This window comes from Puccinia triticina, chromosome 15A, assembly GCF_026914185.1.
Source record: "Puccinia triticina chromosome 15A, complete sequence".
NCBI lineage: Eukaryota > Fungi > Basidiomycota > Pucciniomycetes > Pucciniales > Pucciniaceae > Puccinia > Puccinia triticina.
The window spans coordinates 4,098,907-4,123,686 of NC_070572.1; the positions used below are offsets into that span (position 1 = coordinate 4,098,907).

General features: G+C 47.0%; 2 protein-coding genes across 2 annotated transcripts; both read right to left on the reverse strand.

The window, feature by feature from the left end:
* Positions 1-10,663: 10,663 nt before the first annotated feature.
* On the reverse strand, positions 10,664-11,107 carry PtA15_15A411 (uncharacterized protein; the record flags this gene model as incomplete). The annotated part of the gene is made up of 2 exons (XM_053163615.1): positions 10,664-10,912; positions 10,982-11,107. The coding sequence occupies 2 exons, from the start codon at positions 11,105-11,107 to the stop codon at positions 10,664-10,666; spliced, it is 375 nt and encodes a 124-aa protein (XP_053027572.1).
* A 9,594-nt stretch (positions 11,108-20,701) lies between these two features.
* Positions 20,702-20,923, reverse strand: PtA15_15A412 (uncharacterized protein; the record flags this gene model as incomplete). The annotated part of the gene is made up of 1 exon (XM_053163616.1): positions 20,702-20,923. The coding sequence occupies one exon, from the start codon at positions 20,921-20,923 to the stop codon at positions 20,702-20,704; it is 222 nt and encodes a 73-aa protein (XP_053027573.1).
* Positions 20,924-24,780: the final 3,857 nt, after the last annotated feature.

Below are 24,780 nucleotides of genomic sequence, written 5' to 3' on the forward strand. Positions count from 1 at the left end.
CCCTCAACATCCCTGGATTAATCCTACCTAAAACTTGAAATTTCTTTTTTTCATGAAGGATTGAATGGTGTACGTAGAAATTTATGAATGTTATCAGGCAGATAAAAGAAAATATACCTGTGGCTTGAAGCTAGCACAGGGAGAAGGAGAGAGATTATAGAAGAGTATTAAGGAGACATGGAATACAGACAAAGGTATCAAGAGGAATAAAAAAAATTTGATCAATATACGCTATATTGATCAATATACAACATCGCAAATTCATCCATCTTGGTAGTGTGAAGATCAGAGCATAGTCATCTCGAGGCAAGTCAGATTGATGAGAACCACTTTCCCAAATGCCCCACCATCAACAAAAGCATGGACTTTTTGTCAAAAACTGAAGAGGGAATTCCTGTGTTCACCAGTGATCCCATCCTGCCTTTTGAAAACCTCAATGAGGATGAAGCCAATGAAAACAAGGAGCCAGAACAAGAAGACAACTTTGACAGAGAGCCGATGGACAACCACCCAGTCAGCCCTGAGTCTGGCAAGAGGTGGGTGTATGTGAACAACTTCACACCTGCTCTGGACATCAACAGCACAGTCAATCAATCAAACATTGTGGAAGGCAAGGGCCAGAGGAAACCAGTCTGCTACATAGCAATTTTGACAGATCTGAAATCTCACAACCAAGCCATCAAGAGTCAAGAGAAACTACAGTGGATCAAAGCAGAACTGAAAGAAATCAACAACATGAAGAAATATCAGGTGTGGATTGAACGCCAAAGAAGACCAAGTGACTCACCGATAGCGTCCACTTGGGCCTACCAAAAGAAACTTGGGCCGGACAATCAATTAATAGAATACAAAGCAAGAATCTGCGCTCAGGGCTTTTGGCAAACGTTTGGCGTAAACTTTGAACTAAAATATGCGCATACCGGAAAAGCCGCCTCTCTCCGCCTTCTCCTATTGTTTGCGGTAAATTGTGGCTTGGAGATACATCGATTTGACGTTTGCAGTGCATTCCTCACCTGCCCGTTGGAGGACACTGTCACGCTTCTGCCGCCCCAAGGTTATGATTGTCCGACTGGAACCGTGTTTGAACTCAAAAAAGCCATCTACGGCCTCAAAAAAGCGTCACTTGTATGGTACAAGAGGCTAAGCGGGTATCTCACCAAGATTGGCTTTGTTGCCTCAGTATCGGATCCCTGCGTTTTCCATTGATCAACAGAGCACGCGACTTGGCTATACTGCCATGTGGACAAAATTGTCATCATCAGCAGCAAGCCTACCGTCTTCAAGGCACAGATGGAAGAGAAATTTGACATCAAGTATCTTGGGCAAGCCTCATTTCTCCTGGGGAAGAACATTGACCGAGCGGAAGATTCCCTTCATGTGCATCAGACACAGTACATTGAGCAAAAACTTGTCAAATTTGGTCTTGATTGCGCGAGACCCGCATCTTGTCCCATGAATCCCAAAGTCCACCTCAAGGCCGCCACCACAAAAGAAGCCAAAGAATTCGCTAACATGAACATCAATTACAGAGCCCTCATTGGTTCTCTGAATTATCTCAGCGTCTTGACATGCCCCGACATCTCATACGCCGTCAGCGTGCTGTCTCAACACCTCAAAAAACCAGCCATTTACCATTTTCACACTGCTCAACAAGTGTTTCGGTACCTGCTCGGCACAAAACATGTGGGCCTAGTCTTCAGAAAATCACCCAGCCTCAAAATCAGAGCCCATGTTGATTCTGACTGGGGCAACTGCCCAGAAACTAGAAGTTCCGCAACAGGGTATGTTGTCCTGAAGAAATCACAAGTTATCTCCTGGAAAGCCTGTCATCAAGCCACAGTCTCACTTTCCTCGACAGAAGCGGAATACAAAGTGCTTTCCGATCTTGGAAGAGAAATAGCATGGATAGTGAATCTCATCACTGAAACAAACCTCAACTACATCCCAAGGCAACTATTCATTGGCGTTGACAATCAAGGGGCCATCAATCTAGCCAAGAGTGAAACCTCCCAGAACGGGTTTTGAAAGAAGCACATGGATATCAGGCTTCACTTTGTACAAGAATTAGTCACATCTAAGCTCATAGTCCTACATTACATCAGAACAATCAACAACCATGCCGACTTCTTGACCAAGCCCACCGGTTGCTGCACCATCAGAAGATCACTAGCTGCAATAGGAGTATCATCTCCGCCTTCCTCTGCCTCGAGCCTAGCGACTTGAGGCAACCCAGCCTGTCAGAATGCATTCGATGATGCACAGCCCGCCAAACGGCGCAAGGGAGAAACAGAATGTGATGCAAAACAACGTAAGCACACAAGTTTCATCCTCCCAGGCAACAAGCCCAAACAAGCCACAGGTGCAGTCGCTAACCTCGGGTTGTCACCTTGTCAGCTGCAGCAGGCGAGACGAGAAACAGCACCCCAAGGGCACAGGCCATAGCCAACAACACCAGAGCAAACGCGGTTCTGAAACCTTCAAACCCGTGAGTACTTAAACAGCAGATCCAAGAGTACAGATAGCTTAGCTAACAGCAACATCGTCCAATCAGATCTTTAGCACACAGAATCTCCAATCACCAGCCCACTCTATCAGCTTGGATTAGTCAATCGACAAACGAGTAAGCTCCTTAGACAATCAACAATCCTTGTATGATGGGAGACTTACTTAGATTCTGTGTAGCCTTTACAAGCGTGCAGAGCCCAAGAGGTAAAATCTCCTCCCCTCAGGTTGATCGCTTGACTCAAGATCATTTAGCTAACACATCTTGCATGTTAATCAGTCAACACTTTGCTCTTGCTCATTTGCCAATCCCTTTCCATCTACATCTCTCCCATTGAATTTATCTTCTCAAGTTTATTCTCTCTTTCTCTTTACACTCAGAGGCACGGCATAGCTTGCCTGCTCTTAGGTGAATAAACATTTCACTCTCAGCAAATACATCATTGTAAATAGTCTCAAGGATTACTTTTCTGACATTGCAATCTATCTTAGTTGTCTGCATTCTTATAGGTACTGCCCGCACCCGCCACGCACCCGCCAGGCGGTGCCGGGTGCCCATTTTTTCGGAAAAAGCGGTGCGGTACCCGGGCACCGCCCCCAAGTACCGCTTTCCCCCGCCGGGTTAATTGGGTAACCCCCGGACCCCCGGACCTTGGCCCGCTCTGAGCTGCCCTTGATGACTGACAAAAGACCGGTCATTGGCTAGCTTAACTAAGCCTCTCGAACGGAGGGTCCAGGAGACCCCGCCCGGAGGGCTCTCTGTAGGAGAGGCTTATGAATAATGTCTGCAGGCTGGCAGACAAAGGAAGGATTTTCAATCCTAAAAACACAAAAACACAATTTAAAATTCACCAAAATATGTACAAGAAAAACTGAATAGACAGTTTTCTTGGCAGTACTGATGGGCACCCTCCCCCAAGTTTTTGAGGCATAAACTCCAAAACTGATTGAAGGAATCCGTTTTGGAGGTCAAAGGAATTCTGGAGGATATTCCATTGCACTGAAGATCCAATTTTGGATTTTCTGATAATATGCACAATCAAATATCCTATCTGCAACAATTGTGTGGCTACAGGTGTAGGATCTGCAGATATCTGCAGGCTTGTGAATCCAATATCCACAAGGCATGATGGTTGTCATTCCTTGGTTTAAATTTCTTTGTGTTTTTTTATTTTTAAAACATTAGTACAGAAAAAATGATAAGGATTGAGGAGATGAGACCAGCGCCATTTGAAAGCTGAGATTGAGAAGTGTAATTTGGCTCTGGGGCAGGTCCGGAGGAGCTGAGGGGGAGGCTGGGTGATGCTAAGTATTTTTCCTCCAGCCATTCATGATTTCTTTCTCAGCCAAAATTTTGACTTTGTGCACAAGTCCCTCCCTGCGGGAGGGGCCGCTTCGCGGCCAGCCACAGCGAGCCTCTCACCAGGGGGGACTTGTGTCAAGTCAGGGTCATTGGCCAGAACCGGTCATCGAAGACGGTCCCTGGTGCAATCATCAAGGGGATTTGTCACTCCCCTCGATGAAAAGTGCGTGCTGGTTGTTGGGGGAGCACCCTCAATGACCATGACCAACCTGTTTGATGACCGGAACAGGTCGGTCATTGCTTTTCTTGTCATTGAGAGGTCCTCCTCTCAATGACCGAAGGATCTCTCAATGACCGACCTGTTGCGGTCATCGAGGGGAGGACCTCTTGATGACACGTCTATTCCGGTCATCAAGGACACCTCTTGGTGACCTTTGTGATGAAAAAAAGCTGGCGGGTACCGCTGGTACCCGCCTAAAAGACCGCTGGTACCCGCCAGGCGGTGCCGGGTGCCTGTTTTTGGAATAAAACACGCGGGTACCGGCGGTGTAAATTATACCCGGGTCCGTTTTGACGTTCTCTAAGCTCACCGCTTTCCAATTTGGTTTTAGCCCACATATTGTGTTTTGAATAATGCTTGGATCTTTCCTCAAATTTTCTGGTTTCGTTATGTAGTAACTTTATTTTAAACTTCACACCAAACTGTAAAAGCCAGACCCAACTTTAAACAAAACCTTGAAATTGACTTCTGCCCAGGATGTCTTTGTGTCACGACCCAGCGCTCGGTTGGCCTCTCCCTGCCTGGCCCATACTGGCAGAGGGCAACGGCCGATGGTCATGGCCTGTGGTGGGTGGGGGAAAGAAGCTGCTCTGGTTTTGAAAATGAACTTGGTATTTCTCTAACCCAACTCCTTCACCCCCTACTGGAGGAAATTGGCTCCGGGGGTGGATTTAGCCTTGGGCCTCATCTGACATCTGTCAAGATGCACCATGTGGAAAGGATATCAAAAATATGGAGTTGACCTCAGTCAACGAAACCAGAAAATTTGAGAAATCATCCAAGCTTTATTCAAAACACAATAACCCAAGTATTTCAATCATGGCACTTGACTTTGTAGCTTGTATCACACAGATCAATTTCATCTTGATTCTTGACAAGATTGAATTGTGTAGCTCTAAATCTTATCTCACTTGCCTTCTTTTTGTTGAATTGTATTAGCCCACACAAGCCCATGGCCCCATATCCAGAATAGCAATCCTAGTCAGTTTTAGGGATATCATCAGTTTTTTTCTGCCTGCTACCGAGCAGTTTGATTGGACAAACTTGCAAGAAAAATACTGTCCTGATGGGTAATACCCATCAAACAAAGGGCCAAGAATCCTTTGAACAATCGTCCCAACTGTAGCAGAAAAAGTTCCCACTTGCACTTGCTAGGATCCACTAGGGATTCACTAGGACTCATTTGAAATTACCCGGACTTACTCAGAATCACTGAGATCGCTCAAGATGTGCTAACTGTATGATTTAATTTCAATTTGGGTAGCTGATTTTTTGGTTAGAAGACTCTTTGCTACATGGTTTGTAATACAGTTTGATATTGATAAAACAATCAGATCAGAGGGGTCGGAGATCACACTAGAGGAGGATCAGTGGTTAGGTACCCAGTAGCCACAATGCTTGTAGGCATTGTAGGCCATCTCCGCAGTCAAAACCTCGCCAGCGACGCGACGGATAGTGCCTTCAGGATCCCTAGAATGGTTGAGTTCTTGAGAGGCTCACAACGTATCTTTGATATTCGCAAACCCAAGCTCAATGGGGTTGAGCTCGGGACAGTACGGTGGAAGGTAGTAGATGCAAACTCCGGCCTTGCTGCAAAGCTCTTGAACCCGATTGCCCTGATGGATCGCCGCGTTGTCACAGACAAGAACAGAGTTTGTACCTGGATATGTGTTCATTCGGGGAAGCTTTTAAAAACACTAGAGGCCAAAGCGGCTTTGCCGCTGAAGATCCCAATTTGATCATTCTAAACTTATTTTATAATTCCCCCTCCAAAAAATGTATTTGGGTCTATACTTCACACCACTCTATAAAAATAAATAGTCACATCATCAATGAAATCAAACATGTCATCCTCACATCAACACTTCCACACTTTGCAAAGGTCAATTTCCTGTGGTATTTTTGTATTTTTTCTGAAGTCAAAATGATCCTAAGACTTTAAACTTGGTCAAGATTCATTTCAATCAATAACACAGCAAAAGTGACAAACCTAAAGAGGATAATTTTGATAAATTATCTTTCAAAGCAGAAGGCCCATATATTAATACACACAAAGCATAAGCAAGGTCAAAGTAAATGACCAAAGTAGTAGGATCTATGAATGAATGTGTCAAGGAGGTTACACAAATGATGAAATGACAAATTTATGATGATCAAAAGCAAATTAAAAATAGATTCCTTTATAATTAATAAAATCTGCAACTTCTGGGCCCACGACCTCACCCCCAAAGCCTGCACTGCGCCTGCAAATACAATCCATCCACCAAACACCTAAACTCAATCATCAGGAAAGGCCTTGATGTGTCATCACAGCCAATATCCCTAGAAATATGAGAATGAATGAATTTTTGTACTTCTTGCATGTCTGATTCATAAACATTACACATGAAGTGCCCCAGCCACCAAAACCTTTTCCATGCAGCAAAATCTGATTCAATTGAATTGAACCTACAAACCTGACTGGTTTCAGACAAGACACACATATGAGATCAATTTAGTCTACTAATGCACTATTTGTTTCAAATAAAATCTTGCTATTCATTATCCCAGTTCACATTGGGCCAGGACCAGCAAAATTCTAATTAAAATTAACTTCATGTAATTGCAGTTCTTGCTGAAAGTTGGACTCTCACCACCATTTTTTGGCTTTTTAAGATCCCAATTTTATCAAACAGCAAGATCAATTTTAGCTGGGGACTTGAAATGCCCCAACATGAACTCACCTATTGTTTCTCCATTGAAAAACTAAAACACAAACAAATAGCATTTTTTCAACCACATCACAATACTTCTATCTATCAAGTCAAGATATTAATATATTGATATCTATTCATGCATGTATTTTATTTGTCTTGTTTAAAGAGAGTGTATGCCTTTTCTTTTACTGAGAGAAAGAGAAAGAAACAAAGAGAAAATAAACTAAACAGAATAAATAAGTGTGTTTAAGCCATCTTATAGATCAACAAAAGAGACAATAATACTGGCACAAAAACCAAGCACCAAACAAAAAAAAGAGGGCCACAGAAGGGGGGAAGACAAGGGCAGCGGAGGACCGAGTGGAGAAGGGAGGAAGGAGTGGGAGAGAGAAGGTCAAGAAGACTTGGGGCTGGGGGAGCGCGATGCAGCGGGAGCAGGAGACGGAGCGGCGACAAGGAAGTGATCCGCGGGTTTGGCGGGCGAGAGGAGGGGCAATTTGGGGCCGATAGCAGCGACGGGGGTCCGAGCGGCGGTTCTGATAGTCTTTGCGGGGCCGGGCGAGGGCGTGCCGGAGGAAGAGGACCACAGGGTGCCAGCGCCGTCGCCTCCCGCCGCCATAGGAGTCCGGCCCTTGCTGCCCATGCCGACGCGCACCGGCATGCTGCCCCCTGCGCCCGCACTCGTCATCCCGTTGCTACAGTTGCGCAAGGCAATAACCTGTACCAACTCACCTGCAAAAAAGGCCCAACTTTGAGGGCTTATAACTTGTGTAATACATATGCCAAAATTACATCAAAAATACCTTTGGAAACTACCAAAGCAATAGAACATGAAAATATCTAGTGACAGCCTGTAGCAAGCCTCAATTTTTTTTTCCAAGTTGTTAGAGGCATTCTTTGGGTATTTACCACATACTTTCATGTTCTCACACTTTTGTAGTTTAAAAAGATACTCAGTATGTAACTGTAGCATGATTATTACACAAGTTATAAGCCCTCAAAGTTGGGCCTTTTTTGCAGGCGCGTTGGTACAGGTTATTGCCTTGCGCAACTGTACTGCTACTGGGCCCCGCGCTGGTCATCGGGGGCAGGCCGACCTCCTCGGCCAGCTTCTTGTACGCTGTCCCAGAACCCACGGGTCAGCCAGAACAACAAAAAAAGAGGGGGGCTGGGAGAGGGAAGCGTACCAGGGATGTGCTGGACGCGCAAGGCGACAAGCATGTCTTTGACCTTCTCGGCCATCGCGGGCCTCCGGGAGCCCTCGAGAGCGGCAGCGGGTCCGGCGAGAGTTTTGGAGATGAGGGCCACGCCGTGGGCTTGGTCTGCGAGGATCTCCTCGAGCACTTGTTTCCCGGGGCCGGCAAAGATGGCGTCAAGCAGGATGGTGGAGGCGGCGGGGTCGAAGGTCTGGTTGATGATCCTGAGCACGGTGACGGAGGCGAGTTTGTGAGTGCACGGATGGGCGAGATGCAGGCGCGGGGCTAGCAGCCGGTGTCTCCCCGGGAGCCCCCACGAGTCGAGCAGCCAGGTCGGCAGTAAGGTCGCGTTCGGGTTCGTCGGGATCGAGTTCAGGATCACCGCGATCGCTACTCGCTTGATTTGGAGCGGCGAGGCGTGCTTGGACTCGAGACAGGTGCGGACGGAGCGGGCGCCAAAGCGGGTCTGGCCAACCTCCCAACACCGATCGACAATCGCATCAACCACAAAGTCGTTGTATGTAGGGGCGCCGAAGCGCAGACAGCATTGCATCACGTAGTTGCCAAGAGAGTCGAGCAGGAGCGGGGGGCCGAAGGGACACAGGTTCTGGGAGATCAGCCGCATCTCCTCGGCGCTGCTCGCACAGTCGATCATCTTCTGCGCCGCCCTGGTCCCGTTCTTGTGGCAGCCGATGATCGCCAGATGGGGCGCATAGCGTTCGAGCATGAGCATCTTGATCGGGTGCGAGCACTTCTCGAAGAGCTTCTGGGCCGATGTAGTCCGAGGAGAGGTAGATGATCTCCTCGAGCAGCTCGCTCGCGATCTGGTCCATCTCTTCCTGGCTGAGCGTGTTGGAGTCGAACCGTTTGCGGATTTCTCTCAATCGGGCCGGGTCGGAGACCGCACTGACCAGTCTTCGGTGCGGGTCGAGCTGGTTGATTGGTGGCGGGACGGTGGTGTAGTAGGTCACTGGCGGACGGAACTCGGCCGCCGCCAGCTGCTGGTCCTCCTCCTCGTACTGCTGGTGCTGCTTCTCATCTTCCGCCATCGGCTCCCGAGAGAGCTCTTTCAGCAGGAGTTGCATCTCCGTCATCGGAGGCAGAGGGGCTGTGCATGTTGTTGAGCCGGCTTCGCGGTCGAGCAAGGTGCCGCCGGACTCGTTAGCGACCATCGCGGTGGGGGCCAGGGGGAAGCCGGCAGCCGTGTTTGGGATGCTCCCGCCGAGGGGAAGCCCGTTGAGCGCATGGATCCCATTGGGAATGAAGCTCATGGCCAGGTTGGAGCGGTAGTCCTGGACGCTGCCACTCAAGATCTGCTGGTCGAGCGGGACGGCCGAGGCGCCTTTGATCCGGGCAAGGGGCTCGTAGGCGAGCTGTTGCTGAGCCAGCTGCTGGTCTTGCGACAGCCCGTCGAGTTGGGCCGAGGGCGAGAAGGAGCCAGGGGCTTTGACCGCAACGAGCTGTTGAGTCGTAGTCAGTGCCGCGTCAGATATGTATACATACATCAGGGGTGTGGCGGTGGCGGTGGCGTTGTCGTCAAGAAGCATGCAGGGCGGAGTTGAGGCAAGCTTGCTGGTGGAACGCATATAAAAGGGGGTGCCCTTGTGTGTTCGGATAATCCCCCAGGCGTCCTCTGCCGCTGTACTTCCAGCGTGCGGTTCGTCCTCAACCCCCTCCGCTGTTGCACTTGCACAGTTTGAGGGGCTCTACTCGGTGGCCCCCCTTTGCATAATGCCTTCAATGCGGCGCGCTGGGGGCCATCCACCCACTATTTTAACCCCTGCTAGACAGGGATGGAATATAGTGGGTCCAGTTTGTGATGTTTGGATTTTGTGTTTAGAAGGCATGTGTTTTTGTAATTGGTTTTTTTGAAAGAGGGAACCCTTGCATTTTTTTTTTGTAATTTGGTTGATTTGTAGGGGGAACCCTTGATCTTTGTTTCTGTGTTTCTCTGGCTTTAATAAACTTGGATTTATATTAGTTGTAGGCTCAAAAACCCTAGATGTTTGTAACTCACCAAGTCAAACTCAAGGAAATGCTTGAACTTGTGAGTGGTGTAAGTTTCAGAGGTCATCGTAATAGCCAAGAGTCCGTCAATGGATATCGCAGGTAGGAGACTGAAGCGCTCCGGGTTCTGATTGATAATCTGGCGGTCGGCGGGGGTCCCTATTGATGACCCCGCAAATGATTGCAGTAGATCACTGTCACAAAATGAGCTCTCATCTGAAGAAAAGGACCGTCATTTTTTGTCGGCACGGTGAACGACCCGAGGGATAATTGCACCCAGCCGGGATTCTTCTGCTGTACGTACGTCCCAGTCTTGGAGGTAGAGTGTGCCTCTTCGGTTGAGCTTAGTGCGCAATGTCAAACCAAATCTGCACTTAAAAAAAAAGAAAAGGTAGCCAGCGAGCCCGTCCGTTCGCTGCCGTCCTCAATACCACTCAGCTGGGCATTATCACCAACAAAGTTATATAAAGTAACACAACACCCTTCGCCAATATCTGGTTAAGTGACCGGGTCAGCTTTCAGGTTGTGATCTGATTAATTGGGAGGCCGAAGTAACTCAACATGCCATTGAAACTTTGCCCAAATAGGCATGCAAACATCTTAGCAATTCCCGAGATTAGACAGTGACCTCATAGAATGCGGATGTTGACCTCGGTGTTCCTTGAGTTCTATGAACACATCATGATTTGATCTTCCTAAACAGTAATAACCCAGACACGCTAGTCTTGCCGTCTTGGGCTACTTGGCTAGATGGGGTGTGGAAGCAGGGCAAGCCTCGCCATTCCGTTTCAACTCGAGCGTGCTCAGTAGTGATTCCCAGTCGAAATCCACCGTTGCGACTGGCAGAAATGGTGATTAAATCTGAGAGGCTCTTTGACCGTTCGGCAGCCTTGCAGAGATCGCTAATATTTGGTAGGCCGATGATGGTCTACGCAGTCAAGCGCAGATAATCCGCTAGAGTATAACGGTCTGTGGGCACAGAGGTTTGGCGGCTCACGTCGGGTGTGGCCCTGGGGATCTTGAGTTCTGGAAGGTCCTTGAGGTCGGCCGGAGGCTTCAAGACCTTCACCACCACTTGTTGCTCAACTTGGAATTCCACACCACTCCGTCCCTTCAAATCCATGAAATCAAACGCCAAGAGACAAAAGATTACCGATCAAGTAACGAGTTACGAACTTAACGCAGTCCCTCCGAGGAGGTCGCGCGCACGCGACCTCCGCAGGAGGGACTTGCCCGCAAGCGGTGAATGTTGGCACAGGAGGAACTTGATTTTTTGCCAAATTCCCAAAATTCTCAGTAATCTGCCAGTCCCTCCCTCAACTTAGCAAATTCTTTCCTTTTTTTTTTGACCAAATGAAAGATCTCCATGTTGCGGAGAGGACCACATTTTCAAAAAATTTATTATCCAATTTCTTCAACCTGTAATCGGAGCAGTAAATCATCCAACTCCCTTCTTAGGTGGAGGGTTGAGTAAATCTATAAAGTGCCCTCGGATAGGCTTGAATCCTTTTTTTACCTTCAAGGTTAGGCAGATTGATGACACATCATGTTCAGTTTTCTTAGCTAATCTTGCTTTGTACGTTGACCTCATTCAACTGTCAGTGAGCATGTGAGTTTATGGTCTCTCAGGTTTCCAGTGCATTCCTCAATCATTTTTGCCTTTGAAGCACCCGGAAAAGTAAGAACGTAGGGCTGAATAGGGCTGGGCCCCGACCCAAGGCCAATTGGGTATACCCAACGATCTGACCCGGTCGGTCGGAGCGCGGATTTTTTTTGGGGGATTTTTACCCAAGCGGATATCTTGGGTAAATGACTTGGGAGAAGTCTTGGAGAAGGTCGGAGACCAACTTTTCATTGCAAGAGACAGAGAGTGTTGCTGAAAGAAAAAAAAAAAAAGATAGAAATTTGAATCAAATATGCAATGGTGGCAATAACCCTCTCGATGACCTGTCTGACCGGTCATTGAGAGGTCTCAACGCGACTCAAGCCTCTCCATGACCGGTTTGTATGTACTCTACCAGTCATGGAGGGGCGTGAGTTCTGCCGATGATTGGTACAAACCCGTCATCCAGTACTAGACTCAAGCTGCTGGATGACCGGTCTGAGTGGTCATCAAGGGGATTCGAACCTTTTGATGACCAATGCAGACTGGTCATGTACAGCAAGAGGACAGCTGCTCAATGACCTAACTGGACCAAACTTAACTAAGTCCTGCCTGAGGCTTTGCCGGAGGGACTTATGCCCTATCAAGAATTCTTGCGTGAGACTTCCGGATATTTGATCCGGGAAAACGTTATATTCCTCATCACTCCCACAGATCTCATCCTTTGTCCTTGAAACTTATTTTTTCTGATGCGCCTCCTCATCCCCTTATTTGTTATATTTTTACCATTCTTTGTATCTTTGTTCAATTTTTTTTGTAAAATCTCAAATAAAAGGAAAATGACTATCATATCCCAGCATACCACCGGGATTTATGAGCACAGACCATCCTATTACTTAGCGCCAAAAAATCGACCGCTTTGAGTATTGATCAAGACTAGCAAGCCTGATCAAGGCTATCCCCGCGCATGGTCATCAAAGTGTGGCCAAAAAAATGTTTCAAGTGAGAAAAAAACATGTGGATTGTCATTGCAAACATAAGAACAGAATCACAAGTTGTGGCGAGTAAAGAACAACCAAAGAACAATCAAAGAGATATCAATTGAGTGCACCCGAACACATCCAAACTTATTCAGCTATGCCAACAACCGATGAGAATGACCATAACGAACTCAATGCTCTCAACATGTCTCAACAGGAAAATGTACAGTTGAAACTGGTGTTGTGTGAGGATCTCCAAAGAATGTCTCGTGAGAAACTTGAGGAACACATTACAACAATGAACGCCAAATTTTACACAGAACCCCTGAAACCAATTCAGATGGAAACTGTGGTCAGCTTGGTCCGTGGCAAGCATACTTTTACGCTTGCTGGGACTGGTTTTGGTAAAACAAGGATCGGCAAGGTATACTATTGTCTCTTTCCTGCCTACAGAAAACCTATTGTGCTTGTTTTGAATCCTTTAGATTCCCCTGGCAATAACCAAGTGAGTTGGTCCCAGATAAATGAGTGATGTGTACAACATTAGAGCTAATTTGCTTGTAAACAAAGGTTTTGGAGAAAAAAGCTGTCAACATCAAGGCCGTGAACTTGACCAAGATGAATTTAACACCCAAAATTGAAGCACAAGTTGTTAGAGGGGGCTTCGGCTTTTTCTACCTGGTCAGTTGACTTTGCTATCCAAAAAAGTTTGCTGAGGCACTCATGACTGATTTAGAACTTTCAAAAAACAGAGCCCCGAGGTTCTTTTGAACAATGGGATGTTCCAAAGGGTGTTTTTTGATTGCAAGTTTCAGTCTAAATTGGTGTTGACAGTTATTGACAAAGCGCATATGGTCTATGTGTGGGGTTTAGTTGCAAGTGGGCTTGGAAAAAAGATCAGCTCTCACATGAAAATCCAAGACCAAGGAATCTTCCGGCCGTCCTACGGGGATTTAGGTGCCAGGCTCCTTGCAACATACGGCGTACCAATTCTTCTCTTATTTGCAACCTGCCAACCTATTGCAATTGAGAAAATCCTGAATAGTTTGAAGATATTGCCCAAAAACATGGAAAAAATACAGGGCAAACTGCCTGGAGATTTGTTTGGTCCGAGTTCCAATGCAATGTTCTCTTGGATCTTGTAACGACCTCAAGAGACTTTTTGGTCCCAGAAGCATGATCCCAGATGGAAAGATTCCACCAACTCTGATTTACGCACCGACACGCAATTTGACTTGGCAAGTCCTTCGGGCTATCCACAATGCTTGTGAGATTCAAGCTGGCCACCTGGACCCTGAAAGTACCTTCTCCTGGCGATACCATTCTTGCACAGACAACATGGATAAGATTGAGATCATTGAGGGGTTTGAAAAATTGTGTCTCCCCATCATCTCGTGCACAATGGCTCTTGGATTAGGGCAGAACTGGAAAAGGGTACGGAGTGTTGTCCATGTTGGAAGAGGGGATCCTTCATCAATTTGCCAGTTGATTGGGAGATTTGGCTGTGGTGATGGAAATCCGGGGCTAGGTGTAATGTTTGTCAAGACGCACTGGAGGAATGGGAAGAATAAAACAAGTGATTTCAACACTCCGCAGAAGCAGACTGATGACAATTGTATGGATGTGACAGCTGGCTACTATGGCAGAGCCACCGTGACAATATACAAATAAAAATATAAAAAGTAGTTTTACATATGAAAGAGACATTATTACTTTTACATATGTAAAACTACGCAAAAACATTAAAATACACATATAAATAATTGATTACTTAGCTTTATGTAATTAATAAGCAAAATATTATAGAAGATTCTGATTCTAGGGGTAAAATAACCTAGGGTACCTCACTTACACGTACCCTTAATTATTATCCCTTCCTTGTGTAAACTAACTTCAAAGTTTACGCAAGTGCATCACTCCCCGCGTGAATGCACTTGCATGCATATATATATATAAGTACATATGTATACACCCATTTTCAGTGACGTAACTGAGGTGTTGTGTATAGTTTAAAAGATGGCTTTATTTGTTGCGTGGCACACCCAAGCCCGCGTGCTCTGTTGCCTAGAGCTCAAGCCCGCGTGCATGGTGTACATATATGCATAATGCATAAACTAGCCCGCAACCAAAGCGCTCAGGCTACCAGTAAGTAAGAATGGGCCAGAATAGACCCCAATCGCAATATTACATGTTTTATAGGTCTTGTACACATGTAATTAGTCACCAAACAAGATGTAATTAACACGTCATTCAATATAAAAACATTCTAGACTGATAAGAACTCTTTTAGCGTGCTCAGGAGACACTAGAAAGCGCCCCAGCTTCTCCCAAGCCTCACTACACGTAGATTACAACTGTAGTAAATATGTAGAAGGGGTCAAATGAACTGGAGCACTTAATAAGCGCCTCCAGAACATGTATGAAGCACTGATTGCACGTGTACAAGTGCACAGAAGCCAGTTCTAGTACCTTCTGTGGCACATTTCCACGGAAATGAGCGTCACAGAACCCCCAAACCAGCCCCCATGACGTGTAAGGCATGTGTAAAATCACGCAGAACCTCTGTAAATGGTCCTTGGCAACCCTTGTATCCAAGCCCCAAGGTTCCACGACCCACAGCGCCTTCTAGCGCAACCAAATTGCCTCAGAATGCGCCCACAAGTTTCCCCATGTCCCCTGGGCGCCCCTGGAGGCCTGCCTAGGCTATAAAAAGGGCCCTTTCTCCGCCCAAAAGGAGATTCCCCAGCTTTACATTACCTACTAGAATTTTACCCGCCTTCAACAGCCTCAATAGCCTGTGATTTGCCAGGTAAAATACCTACTTGCGTGATTTTTAGCCCCAATTTCCGCCCTGAAGCTGTCCAGTAACCACCCTGCCCTCAAGATTACCTCCTCTGAGCGCCTCCAACTGCCCAACTTCACGCCTGAAGAACCTCAAGTGACTCTAGGGTCTTATACTAGTAAGTTTAAGCCCCTTCTCTTGAGATTCTCTGCCATTTCTTTCTGGGATTTGAAACACCCCTGTTTACAGGCCCCAGTTCTTCATTCTAGAGGGATTAAACACCCCTGATTTATTAGGCCCCTCTTAAAATTAATTATATTCATTTTATTACGTCAAAATTGGCCCAAATTGGCCCAAATTGCCTTATTCTTACGCCATAATTCCCAACAATTACGTTGGAATTAACCCTTATAACCTTGTCTTAGAGTTTTATAACTCTAATCTTTTGCTTTGCACCACGTTTAGCTAGAAGGATAATATCCTTGGCATCACGTAGGCTGACAGGATGCATTTGCCATCACTCCGGTCTGTCTTTGTATTGCGATGTCGTTGGATAATTTGTAAGTTTCCTTATTAATAAATCAACTGTCACTCGGAAAGACTGATGATCTGTACAGATTGGGATACATGCCGTTAGATGAGAATGACCCAAGCGTCAAACTTGAATGATTGCGCAAGGAACAAAACAAGTTTACAAAATGTTTATGCTTGAACTGCGATCCGGAGAGCGCAAAGCTTTTAGTCGAGGGATTCAAACATTTGATAGTGCACACTATGAAAAAATCTGGAGAAACCCCTGTCAGTTGACATGCGGCATACTCGAGTTCAGTCTCCATTTAAACAAGCCTCTTAAAAAATGAATCCCTCCTGGAATTTTTCCAAAGTTGCTTGGCAGTTTGAGCTAAGCCTCTGCTCAGCCACACCAGCCACCACACTAACTTTGTGCACAGTTAGTGTGGAGCTGCTCAGCTGGCACAGCAGTAGCACCTAAATACATACAGGTACCCTTTCAAGCGGGAGGCATCCCTCCCTGCCGCATACACCCACCCGCGTGGACCAGGAGGAATCCCTCCCGGTCAACAACATAACACGACCCGGAGGAATCCCTCCTGCCCCTGGTAAACAAGGCAAGACAACAGGCGACCGGGCGGAATCCCTCCCGGTCGACAGTTATATACAACTGTCTGGACTGGGAGGACTCCCTCCCGGTCGACATCATCACACAACTGTTGACCAGGCGGACTCCCTCCCGGTCAACAGTTATATACAACTGTCGACCGGGCGGACTCCCTCCTGGTCGACATCACCACACAACTGTCGACCGGGCGGACTCCCTCCCGGTCAACAGTTATGTACAACTGTCTGGACTGGGAGGAATCCCTCCCGGTCGACATCATCACACAACAGGCGACCGGGCGGACTCTCTCCCGGTCGACATCACCACACAACTGTCGCGACAGTTGTGTGATGTTGTTGACCGGGAGGGAGTCCCCCAGTCCAGACAGTGTATATAACTGTCGACCGGGAGGGAGTCCGCCCGGTCGACAGTTGTGTGATGATGTCGACCGGGAGGGAGTCCTCCCAGTCGAGACAGTTGTATATAACTGTCGACCGGGAGGGATTCCGCCCGGTCGCCTGTTGTCTTGCCTTGTTGACCAGGGGCAGGAGGGATTCCTCCGGGTCGTGTTATGTTGTTGACCGGGAGGGATTCCTCCTGGTCCACGCGGGTGGGTGTATGCGGCAGGGAGGGATGCCTCCCGCTTGAAAGGGTGCCTGTATGTATTTAGGTGCTACTGCTGTGCCAGCTGAGCAGCTCCTCACTACTGTGCACAAAGTTAGTGTGGTGGCTGGTGTGGCTAAGCAGAGTCTGAACATACTGCTTAGGCTGAGCTAACCCATAAAAATACATGGATTCAACCAGGAATAAAGCTGGACAAACTCAGATATGTGGCATTGTATCGGCCTGGATCTGGCATGTCAACTGACACCAGTTTCTAGAGTTTTTTTCACAGTGGTGGATACCTTCAGGAATAAAATCACCTCTAGAGACCTCACGTTTGATATTCCGGCTTTGCCAAAGGTCCAACAACATCACGTCCTGTGAAATGAAGAAGAAAAAATGCCTGTGCAACATTCCAAAGAACATGAGAGGCCCCAAGGAGAGTGACGACGGCAGAAAGATCTTCTTCAACATGACCACTGGGCTTTTGTTGGGCCCTCAGACTTTCAACATTCATACAGGTGGCAAGGTCCCCATTGATAACCTGAAGGCACGAGAAAAACTCTGTCAAGCTTAGATCTGTTTGGCGCAAAAGCCCTTCAAGGACCTCGCTCACCCCATCAGTAGAGTTGTCCGATGCAATCATGAGCTTGAACATTGTTACATCAGGTTCTTTGACATTGATTGGATCAATTGCAGGCAGATCCTTGTTCAATTTATATTGTTTGTCTTGTGGAATGGCTAGAAAGTCGAGTAGGACACAAGTGATCTGGCTTTTGAGTACCACTTGGAAGTGTGGGGCAGAAGCGGAGTCTGGAAGAAACCACAATGGTTGAACCTTCATCTCCAGCCATTTTTGGACTGCCGCCTTGAAACTTTCAAGGGAAAAGTCTTGTGGTTCAAACTGGTCAATGAGTCGACGGTCCGGAACATGAAGGTAGCCCCAGGTTCCATGAAACATCTGAGTAGTTTTTTTGACCAATTTCTCGTGGATGGAATCCTCAAAATCAAGGTTGTTCATGCATATAATGGGCGCTAGAGGGGCATTTGACTTTGCCATCTTCTTGACAACAGTCCTCTCTGTGATTTTTCCAAGTGAATTGAGGGCTCAATGGGCTGTTTGGCGGGATGAAGAAAGACTGATGTAGTTGAGATAACTGCTAACTCTTTCCGTCACACCGCATGCAAGCTAAACGACCGTGTTTTGGATCTGAAGGGCGTTATTGCAACGGTTAGCCCCAAAAGCGACCATCAAACAGACGGTGGCGGCAATCATGTGAGGGCGGTTTTTACGATCAAGCTCTTCTTCAACGTCTTCAGTTTCCGCAGGACTTGCTTTGGTTTTCCGTGTGAGCAGATCGTCTCCGTTATTTAGATGTTTTTTCTTCACCAATCCCGCTAGAGCGGTATTGGAATCTGAGGTGTCTGAATCGTAAACTAGAATACCCAAGTTGCTTCCACTTGTGGCCGCGTGTTTTTCTTTCCTTTTTCCACTCGAACCTGAGGCTGTGTTGGTGGCTTGTGATTTTGTAGCTGCTGGTCGTTCTTTTTGTACCTTATGGAGGATAAGGTTATGCTGGAAGGGCATATCATGTGTGACGTGCTGTTCCATGCAAGCCGCTTTTTCTTCGTCAGAGAAAAAGGCGGGCGTGATCTTCTTTGAGTTGTAATAATTCCCCTGAGGGAATTGACCGTGTGCGCCACCTTCTGCAGCAATAACATGTTTTGCCTGTCCAGTCAGAACAAACAGGCATGAATGAAAAGCCAATATCTAAGAATACTTACCTCTGACAATATGTAGGCGCTCCAGCAAGCCTTACCGTTGGTTGTCTTCTGTACAAGGTTCTTGATTGTGTTGATAATGAGAATGGTTGATGCCCATCCAACAGGCGCCCCCCACAACCAACAATTTGATTTGATCTTGGGTGATTCGTTCTCGAGATAGGTTTTGGGTCCAGATTGTACGCGTACATGACTCTATCAATGAAGACGACCTTTTTGGCTTGTTCTGAGAGCGGTGGTAAGTTTTCTAGGCACATTTTCTTGCCGGTAGCTGACTCGGTTCAACTTTGTGCGTTGGAAGGATTGTCAGGATTATGATTGGTGGTGGGAGTGAACAACTGGAACTAAGAAGCCAGTGATTGAAGCTAGAGAGTCAGTAGAAAAAAAAACTGAAAAAAAGAAGTGTGCACGTACTCATATAACGTTGTATCAGAGATGATGATTGCGCATGGACTGATTGTTTCGTGATCCGCTCCGAACCTGGGGAAATCAGTTTTTGGGGCGTTTTTGAAAAATAAAATCAGCACAAAGACAAGGAGCAGATGGTTCCAAATTGTATCAGAAGAAAGGTATGATGTAGGCAAATCATCAACTAGATTTTTGAATTGGTAGCTAATTGTCTAGGTTGAGTTTTGGTGAATCAAAGAAAAGTACCACCAAAACTCAGAATAGGCTCACGCGAGAATTCCTGATAGGGCATAAGTCCCTTGGGCAAAGCCTCAGGCAGGGGAGGGACTTAGTTAAGTTTGTAACTGGACATCTTCTGATGTTTGCGAGATAAAAGCTCACACATAGGCTCTGTTCTTGATTGAGCATTTGTCCCGGGTTAGCAAAGTGTTACATGAACAGCTGTTTTTCTTCAAAATTGCCGTGCATCATACCTTCTCTTTTTTTCATTGACAAGATACTACGGCCTGAACCAGTAGGACAGTTGGTCCCTGCGGGAGGTACCCGATATCCAACGGATAGTGCCCGGGAGTAGGTAATTAGATACCCAACCTTGGGTATATCCGCAGGGCACCAGCGCGGGATGGCCTCCAGGCATTGGGTATCACCCAGGGCCCAGCCTTAGGGCTGAAGGAATGGGGAAATGATAGGAATCTAACTTAACACAAGTCCCCCTGGTGGGAGCGCTGTGGCTGGCAGCAAAGCCGCTTCTCCTGCAGGGAGGGACTTGTGCATTATCCCAAATTCTACGCGGGAGCAGAAAGTTCATTTGGCTGAGAGGTTTTTAAAAAATTTATAGCTCCTCCCCCAGCCTCTCCACTAATATTCCCTATCTGTACCCTATGCTACTTTTCTTTCTCTACAATTTGGTCTACTCAGTTTTTTTCTATCACAATCTGTTGACCTTTTCAAAAGATCAAAAATGCACAAGTCTTCCAAATGAGGCTCCACTTGTTTGGGACTCCAGGAGTTGTTTTTGTGGCTACAAGATAGACAAGTGGCTCAAATTCCTTGCAAGAACAGAACCTACAACTCTGTGTATTCAGTTTTTTTATATTAGTTGGGATTTTTAGTGTAGCAGATCCTTTCTGCTCCTGCTTAATCAAGACAAAACTCACCTCTCCTACGGAGAGCCCTCCGGGCGGGGTCCCCGTACCCTCTGCCCAAGAGGCTTTGTTAAGCTAGGATAGGAATGAAGCCATGCTTCTTAGGTATCATTTGCTCCAACACACCATGCAGGAAACCTTTGAGGTGGGGGTTTAAAACTGATTCAAAAATAAAGACCTGGCATTGAGGCAGATTTTCTGTTCCTGCCACCCCAGCTTTCACCGCTTAGGTGTAAGTCCCTCCTGCGGAGGGCCCTTCGGGCCCCCCTCGGAGGGACTTTGATAAGTTCGAACGAGTTAACACACGGCTGTTTTGGCCAGAAAACTCATGTACGGTGTACTCCCCAACCTTGCCAACCGAATAACGATCTCAGTGGGAGAACTTGAGGTCTGGCAAACAGCGCGTGCAAATGCTTGAGTAGAGACTACGACATGGATGTGGTTGTTCATATTTGACTCGACGCGGTAGGTGGAGCCAAACAGTTCAGGCTTGAGAGCGAACCAGCCGTAAGTGAGCATAACCCTGTAACGGCAAAGTCCCATTACATATCAGAATTCCTAGCGACGTCTCAACTGACTATGAAGCATTTACCCGTGGATTCTCAATCCATCCTTGGCTTCGCCCGTCGAAACCAGCAAGATGTCATCTGGTTCGAATGTGAAGACCACCCTGCGTGCAAGCTTATTTAGTGAATCAATGAACTCTGAAGGTCAGATGCCTTTGCATGTAGAGAGAACAGGCATCAGTTTGGCATAGAGAGATAGGTCAACGGAGAACGAGATGTCCAAGTTGACTCGGTGAACGTGGCAACATTAGTTAAACGGGCCCGGAGTCTCATTGCCCATACGCTGATTTTAGTCGTCTCGAGCCCTAACTTAACTAAGACCCTCTCTTTGTGGAGGGGGGACGCCGTCCCGCAGGGACCCTCCGAAGGAGGGACTTATACACTATGCGCCAGTGCTTGCCCTACTCTTTCTTGTTTTTTTTGCTGTTTTCCATTCTATTGCTTGTACCTCCTCAGTCGTGAGGAATAGAATGAAGGTTCTGCTGAGCCAAATGACCCCTTCCTTCTCCTGCATCTTGTAGGATATGTAGCATTATTTTTGGACCTTCTCACCATTTTTTACTGTCATAATAAGACTTTCAAAGTGCTCAGGTTTGATGGCACCACTCCCTGTACTCTGACTGGTGGCTTTACATTACATAAGCAGCCTGCGGATGTATTGCCCATGGAAAACAAGGAAAAAGACCAATTTTGAAGTGAGTGGGACACTTGATTTTTGGCATGCTTGTAGAGAAGAAGCAGGCGGTCATGGCACACTGAACAAGAAAAAAAAAGGTTGAGTGGATCAAATTTGATAGTGTTTCTAAAATAATGCCCTGCCAAATGCCAAAAAGAGTAGGGCGGGTAGGGGGGTATACGGCGCAAGTCCCTCCTTCGGAGGCTCGCTTCGCGAGGGGCGCTCCGCGCCAGCCAGGCTGCACCAGGCCCTCCGAAGAGGGTCTTGTGTTAAGTTAGTCTCGAGCCCAAGTAAGGAAAATGAAATTGTGAGTTCGCAATCAACCCGGCCACGAAAAAGTTCTGATTGACCAGTATTGGACGGACCGCATCCCGCGACGCGCCGCACACAGTAATTACCACATCTTGAACATGAATCTACCTGCCGCATCAACTTTATTGGGAGTTACTGGCGCGCAGCAGAAGGGGCTAAGGTCCATGTTAGGCGCCCCTCCCACTCCACAGCTAGACGGACGCTCATACAAGCCCATGAAACCGGACACCTAGCTGAACCGCAACCCACGATACGCGCACGTACGACAAAGCGGAGTTACGCGAGACAAACTCGGACCGAGTACCGCGGAGAAACCAGCAAGCGGACTGGAGGACCAACCACAGCAACGCACGAGGACGCTCCAAGGTCCTCCAGGATGGACTGGTGAGTATTTAGGCCACTGGTACACTCAGCGGCTTCCACCACACCAGTCTCACTCAGTCCTTCATTCTTGACTCAGAGCGCGTATCACTCATCGCCAGTTTCCTTTTTTCGCTTTTTCACTAGAAGTCGACCACATTCCTTCGAAATCACACAAACCCAGTTATCCCACTCTTTCAACCTCTCAGAAACTCGACCTCCTCATCCTATCCCCTTTCTTTCAAATTCTCCAATTCTTCAGACCAGACTTCACCCGATCCACCAAATCCATTCGACCACTAAAGCCATGTCAGACTCACTCACCAAGAACTTGTTCCCCAGAGCTTTGGGAGACAAGAACCCAGACCTCCCTACCCTTGCCGGAGGGACGGCGAATTCAGCGACTACTGCCACGCCCCAGCCCTTGGCCCTCAGTGAAGACTTACCTCTCACGTCCCTTGGCGAAGCCTCCCAAGTAGAGGCACAGAGCATTGAGGAGTCCCTGATTCCACAAGGTAAGCCATCTAATGACTTGAAACCGTTCCCTTACCGGTGTGGAACTACTCAAAGGGGAGAATAGAGCTTGGAAGGGAAATGGATAGCAACAATAATACTAATGTAAGCTATGCAAGGGTGCTGATGAGGCTGCCTTCCTGACTAATGCTGAGGGGATGAGAGTAACACTAAGAAAAAGAAGAAAAGGTGTGGCTGATTTCTGCTTGATCTTAGGAGCTAGTACTATGAGCTTAACTACTGACTACTGAGGGTAAGAGAGTTGGAGGAGTGATGAGAGTGGGGAATGCAATGGCAAGGTTCAATAGCAATGGGTTCAGGAGCAACTGCACTGATATCAATGGGTGATGAGTAATTTCTAACTTATAATTTCTGTATATAGAATTCTGCATAAGGTACAAGTGAGGGGGGGAAAGACAGTTCTTATATGAAGGAAGGATGAGCACAGACAAATGAAGAGTTCTGGCTATGGGAAGAAAGGTTGTACAAATAGGGAAAAGTGATGTGAACATAGTAACAACTTGTAATGATGAGCACTCCTGGAAAGGGTAAGCACAAATCCAAATGATGTAATGTATACAATAGCCATAGTACATAATGAGAAATGTATGTAAAGGGTTTAGTATGTGAAAGTAATTATGTAAAAGGAATGTACTGTAATGATTCAAGTAAGTTACTAATGAATTGAGTATTGTAACTAATGCAGACTGTAGGTTGTCTGTAAGTCTTATATCCTCTATAACTACTGAACCATTGAAGATAAGGGGGTACTATGTAGGAGTGACTATATGTGAAATTTGGCGTAGAATCTGAATATGTAATAATAATGAGGTATTTGTGAAGGTTGAAGGGGAGATGGGCTATGTAATGATGAATATATTTAAAAAGAAGCAATAAAATACTACTTATGGTTTGGAATGGAGCACCACACCGTTTGGATAGTCACTGATATAGTATTACTGGTCAGATATCCCAGCAGCTGAACCTGTCACCGGTCCTGCTAAGAATACTCGGGCCAAAGCGAATCCCGCGGCCAAGCAGAAGAAGACGACTAAGAAACAACCGGATCAGTCCAAGAAGCAGTCAGCCCCCAGAGCTCCCAGACTCTCTGCCGAAGACCAAGTGGAGGATCCAGACCAGGATATCATGGAGCTATTAGGCGACAGAGATTGTCAATTCGCCGCGGTTCCCCCTCCCACGGTAGAAGCCCCTCCAGCTGAGAGATTGAACGCACCCAGTGACAACAGGGAGGCGATATGGTTGAAGGCCGTTGAGGCTGATAACGATGGTGATACAAAACGGTCCAATTTCTTCTACAAAATGTTTGCATCCATCGTCAACAACAGCAAGACCCCAATCCAGCCAGCTGCTATTAACGGTACAAGCATCAGGCCATCACTTTTATCTAACCTGCTTGCAACAGACTCGCCCCCTGTCTTAGCCCCCCCACCAACCACTTCCAACCTCGTCTCAACAGACCAGCCCTCAGAAGTAAAGTTGAAGCAGAAGGGACTTTCATTCAAGATGGGATGTTCGAACCACCACGTCAGCGTTGGGTTCACCCCATTTTTCGACAAGAATCTCAAGGAGCTCAAGGCTCCGATCCCACTCACCATCTTTAATCAAAAGTGGCAAACGGATGCAATGTCCTACCATGCGGTCAATCGTTCTCGATCGGACAACAACAGCTCCGACAAAGGATTAAGATATTTCGGCTTTCCTTACCCTAGTGAATGGTCGCTATCACTAGGCGCTTGGACAGTCGCTCACAGGGAGTTTCACGTCTGCATCCAAGACGTCTATGGCTTCAAGGTCTTCGCCGACTGGCTTCTGGCTCACAAAGCCAACTGCGACAAGATTCATTCGAACGTTTGTTTTCTCGCAGCTCTTTGGTATGACATCCGAATGCGAGCGAACACCTTCGCTCATCACATCACCGTTGGAGAAGA